We start from the raw sequence: 12,123 nt of genomic DNA, 5'->3' as shown, positions 1-12,123 counted from the left end.
GAGAACTTATATGTAGATTTGTTTTACATTTCCGAAGGTGCCATGCAAAGTGACCAGGGACTCAAACAAACTCATGTTCACATGAAATTAAATGTGATGATAGTATAATCTGATTTTTTCGCATCTGTAAAATTGTCTATTTTTATTGTCTTTTGTCTAATTTTAAGAATCTGTAAATATCTAAAAAAAAAACCATCACATGCAAGGGAGATGCATTTTTCACAACTTGGAGTTAAAGTGATAAATTGGAGATTGGCTGAAAGTTAGTGACACAAACGGGATGATTCGGGTGTGACTTTCTGAAGACATGCTGACCCTTTGTAACTGTAACACCAGAGACCAATAACACATTTGTGCTTTTTAGGATTAATTGTGACTGATTAAATTAAAATTCCGGTGCTTTCCGTTTTTCTTTTGTGATTGTGTGTGGACCGGTCGGATGTCAGTATTCTTTCTTCTTTCCTTAATTTGTAAAAAAAAACAGGCTTATTGTTATTATGTTCTGTATAAACAAATGTACTCTCCCTCTTTTTTTTTTACAGACGACCCAACAGAAGCAGACCTGTGGTTGCTCAACAGCTGCACTGTGAAAAACCCAGCAGAGGACCACTTCAGGAACTCAATCAAGTACTGAAATACACTATATACACCCTCTATTTCTTTTGTTTTTGTCTTCAGTGTCTAAAAACATTCTAAATTGCATATAGGAATAAGATGAAAATGACACAAACATCACAACACATGTTACAATAAAGAACTATTGGACCACAAATCACAAGATTATGCATATAACCAAGTATATGCATATATGTAATTTTGTGTGAAATTATATGATTCAGTCAGAATTTCAAATTTGTAGCTCGAAACATGAAGACAACAAATAGCTACTCAGGATAATTGCATCATTTAATCCCATCAGCAGATAAAGATACAAAACATGATACAATTAAAATTATGTCTTGAATATCTTTGGTTACATAAAAATGTACTTTGTTATTTAATTTTTTAACATTCATGCAGGTTTTATCTAGATTTTGCTTGAGAAAAATTTTCACTAATTTGTGTGTATGTATATTGGTGTTGCACATTTTTAATCTGTTGCCCCGTGTCACTTTCCACCTACTCACTGTTCCGCTGATCTCGTGCTGCACTTGAAATACACAGAGAGAGAGAATTGCACACAAATCTGCATAAACACAGAGAAATTAAGCTCAAAACTGTTTTGCATTTTGATTAATTTCCCTCCATCAGGGGCACACACACACCTGGCGGGGGTGTGCTTTTGTGGTGGTGAGAGTAAACAAGAGAGATTGAGTCACTAGGTGATTTGTTGAATTTTGTTATTGAAGACGGTTTTAAGCTTTACCTCAGTGGATATATTGGGAGCACATTAACTGTTAATATACTATATTATCCACTAATAACAGATACAATTTTGAATTATCCACCGCAGCCTGACAAACACGGCATTGATTTTCATGTAAATATTTGTCATAACATCCACTGGAGTTTTGTAAAATCCAGATAATCAGCTAGAATGTGTCTCTAGGGGCTGTCAGAGGAACTGCATGTGAACACACTTGCATATTTGAGTCCAACACGGTTGGTTTTCTTACTGTTTTTAATCACAATACAATTTTGAGGGTAGTCTTATATATACTGTATATATAAAGAACGTGTTCTACATAAACAGATATGTAGTTTATCATATGTAAAAATGTTAAAAGCAAATGAAATGTAGATAAATGAATTCCAATTTTAGTAGGTTTACAATCTTTTGACTTTATCAAAGAGCATTTCATTAATACATTACATCCCAAGTGGCCCCTTCACCAATTATAAAATAACTGCTTGTCTTTCGTGGGTCCTCTCTTTGACATTGTAATTGATATGGCTGTGAAGAGTTTTGTGTACATTTGGACAAGCTTCCTCCCCCAGTGACCTCACTGCTGCAGCAGGACAGTTGTCTGACATGTATGAATGGACAAATTGAAGGCTTTTTAGTTGGTTGATTCTTATAGACAATTTGCATTTTAGGCTAAATGCAAAAAGGAGCAATTTATCATCTGTCACATTTTACATTTCGGATGTCTGACTGATCAGAATGGAGTAACTTATCGTAAGGCAATATTACAGTTTCAAGGGTGAACAATTTTACTTGGCCAACTTGATCAGTGCAATCTTCCTGTCTTTCTGCTTCAGCCATCTCCTCATGTACGCTTTCTCTTTCACTCTTTCTGTCATGCCAATTTTTATGCAAAGAATTTTTCAATTGAAATGCACAAAATAATAACACACTTCAAGACTTAGGAAATGTCTTCCTTGTTGATGCCAGAGTTTTTCTTTGACTGGAAATCACCCAGCTGTAATGCTAATGCAATTAATGCTCTATTCACTGGGAGGGACACACACACACACACAGACACCCACACACGTCCACACACAAGCAGACGCCTGTGCTCTCTCGCACACACACACACACACACGGACACACAGGAGGAAAAAAAGAAAGTTTTTTTGCCTTTCATCACTTGCTGCCTGCATGATGGAGACACAAAAATGAGGGGGTACGGGATCAGACAGAATCCAAATGCCCACTTAAGTTAGTCTTTTTTTTTCATGCATTCATTTTTCCTAGGCTTCTCTTCATGTGATTGACAGAGAGAAAAAATGAGAGGAGGAGGCAGGCACACGAGCTGCCTCGCGCTCAGTCACATTCTGGCCTCTGTGCCTGCACCTCCTGGTACCAAGAGCACACACGCTTAAAATTCACACACACATTTGCACATGCCGAGGCGTCTGTCTGGTGGCCCTAAAAAGGTTTTTACATCTATTTAGTAATTCTGTTTGAATACAGTGCTTCAAAATGTAGACAAATCTGAGGCACCCTGTTTAAAAAAACTAAGACTTTATATTTCATTTAATAAAAAAAGTTAGTACGCAGAAAATGTTGTTTTCCTATCTTATTTAAAATTCTTATTACAGCTGTGGCCCACTCTAGAGTTATATTGTTGGATATATTTGATGATGAGACATTGTGGAGCCTACCGTCCTGGATTTTATTGCTTTTTTTGTTCAGGTTATCCACAGAAAGGGGAAGAGGTGTGTTTGTCTATTGGATATGGCCTTCGTGGGTAATAATTTCTTAACCTCAGATGTTGTCTCCTAATGTGTTTGTGTGTATATCTCCCCTCTTTGACACTATTTGGAGAGGTAGTTGGACACATCTGCGCTGCATGTTCAATAACAAGCTGCCCAGCTTGCTGTTGTGCATACACAGGTTCATGTTAATGGAGACTGGCCAGACCTCCCTCCATGCTGGAAGTTTTTTCTTAATAATAATCACAGCAAGGAGGTTAGGGTTGGAGGATATAAACTCTTTTATAGTTTCCAGTTAAAGGAAAGATCGGCCTGAAATGACAATTTATATTAACTCTATACCTTTGGGGCCCTGTGTTTTACTGTTTCCTGAGTTTGGCTTATAGAATTAACTCAGGTCCCATGTTTGTTAAAAACACTTTGTTGGCCATTTTGTCATCCTGTCACATATATAACTGGCATGCATGTGTGCACATTAGTGTGTAAAACAAATTGTCCCCCATGGCTGTGTGCATATGGGACATTATGTAGGACCAACACACACAAACACATGGTCACAGGAGTAACAATCAGTGTCCTAGTAAATGAGTTGAGGGGTTTGAAATGGGAGCACAGGGGCTTTCAGCAGTCCTCCATCACGGTTTCGAGAGACACTGTGAAAAGACGGTTTATTACTTCTGGAGGACTGGGGCTTAGTTGGCATCCATGCCAAGTGTGTGGGTAAAAAAGGAGTTGCGTGTGTGTGTGTAGTCAGGTGGATGGATGCCCAGGCAGCTTGCAGAGAGAATTGTGTGTGTTGCATTTTGAATTGTCATGAGAACTGCTACTTCACTACTTAGTTGATGCCAAATTTTCGATAGGTATGATGGTACATGGTTTTCAACAGCACCGTAGGTACTAAAGATGTCATAGGTACTGGAGATGTGATTCTTCCGGGACTAATGAAGGCAGTATAATAACCCTACACGTGTTCAAGTGGTAAGTCATAGACAACCACAAGCCACGATGCAAATGGTGTGACAGAGAACATCAAATGGAAGGAAGAAATACCCCAAACTTAACATCTCAAGCACAGGCATCAAGTTCAGGGTGGGTGAGTTTCAGTTGTCAACTTTATAAATTGTCAAAATATTCTGAAAAGTGACTGTTTTCATTGAAAGGCGATTGTTTGTCAATGGCAACATCTGACATTTGTTGTAGTTTGTGTATGTAACTCTGACTTTTTTTAATGAATATATTCACACCATTGATCCGTTACCGTGAGGATCGATTGAATCTATTGCGTGTACACTGATTACATGGAGGTGTGTTGGTCTCTCATGCACTTGTGAATTCTTAAATTTCATTGGGCCGGTGCATATTCTCATTTGCCCAGGTCATAGTATTTCAAAGGAGGAAGTAAATTTCATTGGTATCGGTCCCGATCACTGAATTTTTATGTGTAGTTACAGCTTCTTTTTTAAATTGATGGCATACTCCGCCCTGTTGTTCACTCACACAGGACTTCTACATCAGGAACTCACTAAGTAGCCTAAACTGCTAATAGAGCAGCTTCTGAATGCTAAAAAGTCAATTAGTATGGATATTTGGGTGTGTGTGTGCGTGTGTTTGAAATGCCGAATCTATAGTGTAATTCAGTGTCAGGGACCTCTCAAATCAATGAACGCGGAATGCATTAAAGAAACAGTTGCTCAACAGCATGTAATTAAACTGCTGTGTGTGTGTGTGTGTGTGTGTGTGTGTGTGTGTGTGTGTGTGTGTGTGTGTGTGTGTGTGTGTGTGTGTGTGTGTGTGTGTGTGTGTGTGTGTGTGTGTGTGTGTGTGTGTGTGTGTGTGTGTGTGTGTGTGTGTGTGTGTGTGTGTGTGTGTGTGTGTGTGTGTGTGTGTGTGTGTTGGATTTCTTCACTTGGCTGTCTCAAGTAATTTGTATGATCAAGGGAATGTATGCTTAACGAATTAGAACCCGAGTCGGAGTTCTGTACTTCTGTTTTCCAAAAACGCCAATTCCCACATTATATTTACATTCATTTCAATACTATTTTAATATTCATGAACCAACCATAAGAAAGAAAAATCATTAATGTTAATTGAAAAGGGACACACAACGCACAGAGTGAACTGTTGGAAGAAGTCCAAAGTGTTATGTGCAGTGCTTATGCTGTGTATTTATAACAGATGTGTAGGGTGGGTGGTGAATATGTATTATGGCCCCCGGCTACAGGACAGTCTATTGTTGGCTCAGTGTTGTCTTGGCGGAAGTTTCTTCACAATTTGGACCTCTTGATAGTAGACCACATGCTGCCAGAAGTGTAGTGGAAAACAGTGGTGTGGTCTAATTTGTTGTAGTGGGTATACTGAAATCTTAATGCTTTTTAAGTGGGTATACTGTGTATACCTGTGTATCACATAGACTGCACCCCTGGTGGAAAACAGACCTAAAGTTAGCTGCTTCACATACTGTGTATTATGACATTGGATAAACTGATGTACAAAAAGACAATATGGGGTCTGTATGTTAATAAGTTGATAAATAAAGAGCACAGTTTCTGCCAAATTATTAAAATATTTAATTGCGATTAAAGTCATTAGTATCTATTAGTTAAAGGAGTCTGGAGGTTTGTTCGTTGCAGTTTATTTTTGAGCAAGAACCTCCAGACTCTACCTTTTTAACAACAATTTATCACAAAGTAACTGCATATTTTGTATTTCTTCAAAATGTATCTTCAGGGGTTATTTTTCAAGCATTAAATAATGAACACTTTCTTGCTCTCTGTTACACTGAGGAATTAGAATCAGTGCAGACATTATTGCTCATATTATATTATATTACAACATAATATTTTCAGTTAGTGGTAAGCGGAAGGAAGGGTCTTAATATCCGTATCATAACTTTTTTTATACAGCTTAATAATAGCTTAAAAACAAAGGCCCAGTGTGTAAGATCTAATTTAATACCTCACATTTATTTTCATTGTAATAAATGGTGAACAAGCTGTATAGCTCTTGGCATCGGTTGATTAGTGAGACGTCCACTGATGTGGGGCAAGTGATTTTATGTCATTGATTCCTGACCACATATTTACCAGAGGCAAAGGTCATTCCAGGCAAATAAAAACCTTTAAGTGAAAATCTACCCGAAACAAAATTTACATATGTTACCACAATCCTAATTTTTCAACCTGTGTTCGGGAGCATTGGGAACTCATTCCAAATCCCAGAATCAGAGAGCTGAGGCTGCAATCTGTCAGATGATAGAACTGTTGGTTGACAAGACATGAGTTGCTCCATTAATAATGGATTGGAGACTGACCTTAGAAAACACTGCTCACTCTCCCAGTCACATATATTTGTCTTGTTTGTTCTTTGAAGACTCACTCAATAGTCTGACATGGCTCTTTGGTCAAATGAAGCCTTTTCATTCTACAGTACTTGTGATGCATAGAGCTTTCCATTTAGGTCTTACTACATGTTTTAAATGAACTGACACTCTGAATGTGACTGACATGAAGGCCAGAAATGTTTCCTTTTCATCAGGACATGACAGAGAGGTATAAGCAATCTGAAATCTGCAGTGACCTTTAGAGTTGTTTACTAAGGGCAGTTGTTTTATGTCTCTCCCAGCCCAGCAGACACACAGGCATGGATTTGTGGCTGGCTAGACACACACACACACACACACACACACACACACACACACACACACACACACACACACACACACACACACGTACGCACACATGATGCATATACACTCGTATGAACACAGACACACAGACACACAGCTTGCTGCCTGGGGCTGGTTTTGGTACAACCCAGGGATTGGCATTTAATCTGTCAGTTCCGCAGGGCATTAGCCTACATTTTGGGGTACGCACACACACACACACAAATATAGTCAGAGAGAGTCTGACTGACACCAAGGGGAAAAATACATATAAAGATAGAGGAGTCTTAGAGAGCGCAGCGAGTAGAGAGTGCGGGTGTCTTGATTTAATGGCCTCAGTGAGAGCAGGGCCACAGGAGAACCACACCAAGGCCATGGCTGGTCCATCTGTCTAAACTTTCACTGCACTCTACTTCACTGGCGTCTTTTTTTTCTTGAGTAATGTGGGAGGTCATGATATGTTTTTTTTACTTTAGTATGCTGCTCTGTTTATTGTACCTTTTGATGGATCAGGTGGTGGAGTGGGGTGGCCACACAGACCTGGTAAACCCGAATAAGAAGCGAGGGCACAGGACCAAGCACCTGGTCTTTGAGATCTTCAATAACCAACGGCAACAGGACGTTGTGCACGTGCAGGGGCAGGCCAGTTGTGAGGGAAGCCAGAAACTGCACTCGTCTAACGGTGTTAAGGTCGACCCAGTTGAACTTTGGGCCTGAGTGCGGTGCGTGAACACAACAGTTGCACAGTTGGGTGTGCACCAAAATGGCTGCACAGTCGTACCGAGGCCACCCCTTCAGGGCGGTCGTGGTTTCAGTCAAACTCTGGTGGGGTCAGTCGTCATGGAAACATGACACTCTCCCAGTGGTGCCGCGTTTGGACCAGAGTGAAAAACACGCGGACCTTTGTAGCTGAAAAATGAAAGAATGTATAATTTTCGCGTCTGGTGCGCACCCTTGGTCCACACCAGTATATTGGAAAGCACCCCAAATTTCAATTTGACTGACTTCAGCTCTAGATTTAACACCATGCACAGAGTTTAACGGACTTGATGAAGCAGGTTATTAGCACTTAACCGGGTTAAGGTCTCGATTTTACAGTCACTTGTCCTGTTTTGTTGTCATCTTGTGATGGCAAGGTAGAATTCCTTAAGGCCAAATGTGATGCGGCGGTGAAATAAGTGGTCAAAACAAGTATTCCTTACCATTGTTGTCATCAAATACAACAATGTCAGGACTGGGGTTTATTCATTATAAAGACCCTGAGACTTAAGGCCTTGCTGTGTGTTCCTATTATAGAAATCTGTGTGCACGAAATACAACTGTTTAATTCCTCTCAGTAGTTGCCTGATATTTCATGAGCTACTGCCCATGATGAACAATAACTGTATTAACTTCCATGATTTTTATTCAACTGAATTTTACAGCATTTAAAGGTTTTGACACCATTAACCACTCAAGATGTAGAAATGCCTGAAGCTTTACCTTGATCATTCACCAGGCTGCAGTCTTAAAAGTTCCCAGCTTTGATCTAACTGACATTAACATGAACCTGTTAACAATTCTTATAATAATTCTAATAATCAGGTCAGCATTGGGCATTCAGGACCAGACAAACATATCCCTTCAATCACTTTCCTGCTCTCAGGCTAGATTCTGGTACTTTTATCTCTGATTAACCCCGAAGACATTGAATGTCAACAATACACAAACAGTCAGGACCGATTTTACGCGAGGAAGGCTGAAAGTGAAGTAACAGTCTTACCCTTTTTAAGCTTGTTTATCAGAAAGGTGATAGGCAAAGCAGGCATCAGGAGGGATGAATGTAATGTGATGAAAGGCTAATAATGTTTAAATCCCTGTTCCTAACAGACTTGACTTTTATCAGCCTCTGTCAGCTCTTAAAGACCAGGTATTATGTCCTTTTGTTTCTGCAGCCATTGAAAAGTATTTTATATGGTCCTAGTAATGGAATGTCACAGAAGAGTTTTTTAATGCTATTATCTGGTCACCATTGGGACAGATTATTAATATGGACATTGCATGGAACAGTAGTACCATAAGCCATTAAAGTTCAGGTCACTGTAGGGAGTGACTGCAATTTAATGTTAGAATGAGTATGATTCATTCATGTGTAAAACATATGATTAAGTGAAATGTTATATTTTGCAACAAGAAATTAAAATTAAAATACTTCTAAGCCACCGCCGGATTCCACGCTATTTTTAAATATGCCACACACACAGTTATTGCCTTTAGGTGCAGTCAGAGGGGTCCTTAGATAGAGATAATTAGAGGACCAGCAGACCTCTCGACCAGCGCAGCAATTGCAGTTGTGATTATTTCAGACAGTTTTTGTGTTTGAGCCAATATCTGAGCATCTCCAGTCTTCACCGGCTCAATATATTTTGTGATTTATGCCACGCTATAGCACATTTGTATGTGCATTTTGATGCTTACATGCAGAGTGCACTCTGTGTGGTGTGTGCCTGTGTGTGTGTATCTGTGGTTGCCGAATTCTTGTTCACAAACAACCTGTCACATCTGCTCTACAAAGTGGGTTTGAATGCATGGCTCACCACAGTATGGGGCTCTGGTATCCAAGCCTGACTGTGTGTATGTGGCTAAAATGTATGCCTGCTCGCAGTACGGGACTAAAGGCATGAGCCAACAACCTCTCCCACGATCCAACTGGATTTTGTTGCCAGCTGCGTTTGTGTTGCTGGTATTGTCCTCACCTTGTGAGTTAGTGTGTGTGTGTGTGTGTGTGTGTGTGTGTGTGTGTGTGTGTGTGTGTGTGTGTGTGTGTTATGGCAAAATTTGGTCCTGGCTACACCTATTGTAGTGGAAACTACCACAGTGTCAGTTCTAAGTCTTTGTTTTGTGTATTTCTGTGCACAGATTTTGTTGTAGACCAAAATAAAGGCTAAGGGGGAGATTTTTGTGCTTGGAAGCATGAACAACCGTATCAAAAGTTAAGTAGTGAGCTAGTACTCCTGTAATAGTGTAGTGATTACTGTATACTCATGTAATAATGTGTTAATTAGGATAATGACTTCATGGATGTCAGAAGTCAACATGTTAATGGGTATTGCAGCTGGTGTGATCCCATCTTAAGACATTTTCTTATTGAACAGGTTTTTTACTTTGTTTGTCCTTTCTCTACATTCATATATTTATACCACTATTACCACATGTTACTGCACAAAAAAGACTGGCCATTTCTAAATACGTATGAACTATGACTCTTGAAATGCAGTGTGTGTAGGATTGTGTGTACATTTTCTTTACACATGAAGGTGTTTTTGCATAGTTCATTTTTAAATAATTATCTTGGATGCTGTAGACAGCCATTTGGTACTACCCTAACTTCTTACATACATTTCTGGATATCTTATATATTAAGAGAATAGAAAAAAAGAAATTTCCTGTGATACAAGCTTTTTTCCCAAACTGCAGAAGGCTTAAGCCTGCAGGAAAACAAACTGGTATTCTTCAGTGTCCTTATTTTGTTGTGTTACTCCAGGGATGTGTGTGCATGAGTGGTCCCTGAAATAAATGGCTGCATAATCACAGCCCGTCACATCGTTGCTGTCCTTAAAGGTCCTCCTTAGCAGCAATCACAAACAGCTCCCGCCTTTCATCCGTTCAGACGGCTGGGCTCTTAAGGCACCCTACTGTGCTCCAGCCTTTTCGCTGATCCCCGATTGTGGATTTAAGCCATAAGAGGCCAAGTTAATATAGGATTGAAGATAAAGGAGGGACCTTTCGCCCTGGTGTTTTGAGAGTAACTGGGTTTCCATAGTTGAATCCCAAGTTAAATTCTGTATTTTGCAAAAGGATTGAGTTTGAGTTTGGTTGAGGGGTTTTAAAGAATCTCTTATTCATATAACTCAGTGATCATGTTGGCCATTTCAACTTCTAAAGGAATGTGACAAAGATAAGACTGAAAAGTAGGAAATAATATATGGGTAGGGAAAGTAGGAAAGTCAGGTCATCACCTTATGAATTTTAAGAGTGGGGAAAATGTTTCAAATCTCTTACCACAGTCAAGTCAGTCATATTTAAAATTTAAGCCAAATTGTCAGTCTCTATGTTTTCTACTATGGTGTCTCATTTTGCAGTTTTAGATTAGAGCCTTAGACATTTGTGAAAGACTGAATCTAGATATTGGACCAGCCATCTATAATTGACTTGAGGGAAGAAATGGTAAAAAGGTTAGGTTTAAAAGAGTATAGTGAGGGTAATCATATCTATTTTTTTGGTTGCTTAAAAAGGTTTTTTTTTTTTTTTTTAAACGTTTTTAGATGGGTTAGACAATGCAGTTTAAAAATTATTTCTTATTTTACTTTTGTGGCTTTGATTGTTCTTTATTATTGATGGGCATTACATTGGAATTTGAGGTTTTCTGTTTTATAAGCAGCCTTGGTTTTGTTGTTTATTCATTAAGAATAACCGGTGGCTAAACAGTGGTTCAATGCACCATGAAATCCAGATACAACTGAATCTCTGTAATATTTATGAGCTGTATGGTTGTTTTAGCACCACTTTTACTCATATTAGATTGCACACAGAGACTGACAGGAAAACCAGAGCAAAAAGATATCATAGCACAGTGTATGCATCAGCCCACTATAATACGACAGGATTACCAATGTTTCATGTTAACTGTTTTCTCTCCTTCTGGCAAATCAGTCTCAGTGTTGTGTGAGCTTTAAAGGAATGAAGGGCTGATAAATCCCTCGGTGGGGGGGACTTTTGATGGACTTGTCACGCGATTCTTACACTTCCCAGGAAACACTGATGTCTTATTAAGAGATTTGGACGCTACTGACACTCGAATTGAACAGCTGGAAAAGAACCGAAGAGGCTTTACATCTCAAAAGACAGTTGCTGTAGGATACTGTAGGATAATGATTCCAGACTGATTTTTTTATTTTTTATTTAATAAAACACACATATCACAAGTTTAACTGTAAGTATTAAAGCAAAGACATCTCGCCATGACAGGGAAAACACTGTGTTCTACTTTTTGAGTAGCTTCAGAGCACTGATAGCCCAAACAATTTAACCACAGGAATACAACCATCCTCTTTCCCCATTTTAAAAAGATGAAAGCTGAATCAGTGACACTTAAAGTCATACCGCTCCCAGCTAATCAAGCTGTGTATCCAAGGATGGGAAAGAGTAGCTTGAGAGGCCTTAAACCACCCAGCGATAAACAAAACTGCTCAGCTATTGATACATGACACTGTCATGACAGTCTGTCACACAGATCTCCCAGGCTGTTAATTAGAACAGATGTCAATAATACCATCACAGCTTTGTTGGTCTGTTTCACCAGCAAGATGACCCGTATTATA

At 39.2% G+C, this 12,123-nt stretch overlaps 1 protein-coding gene across 1 annotated transcript in view; it reads left to right on the top strand.

The window, feature by feature from the left end:
* The window catches only part of cdkal1 (CDK5 regulatory subunit associated protein 1-like 1), a 238,762-nt gene that overhangs the window by 39,716 nt on the left and 186,923 nt on the right, over positions 1-12,123 (top strand). Inside the window, exon 4 of the mRNA XM_085802473.1 lies at positions 543-627. Coding sequence (XP_085658599.1) covers positions 543-627 — 85 coding nt within the window. The remainder of the gene's footprint in view (positions 1-542; positions 628-12,123) is intronic.

The sequence above is a fragment of the Trachurus japonicus genome, chromosome 16, assembly GCF_045865225.1.
Source record: "Trachurus japonicus isolate A0001 chromosome 16, Traja_1.0".
NCBI classification, from domain to species: domain Eukaryota; kingdom Metazoa; phylum Chordata; class Actinopteri; order Carangiformes; family Carangidae; genus Trachurus; species Trachurus japonicus.
This window is presented reverse-complemented; position numbering and strand designations above follow the sequence as displayed.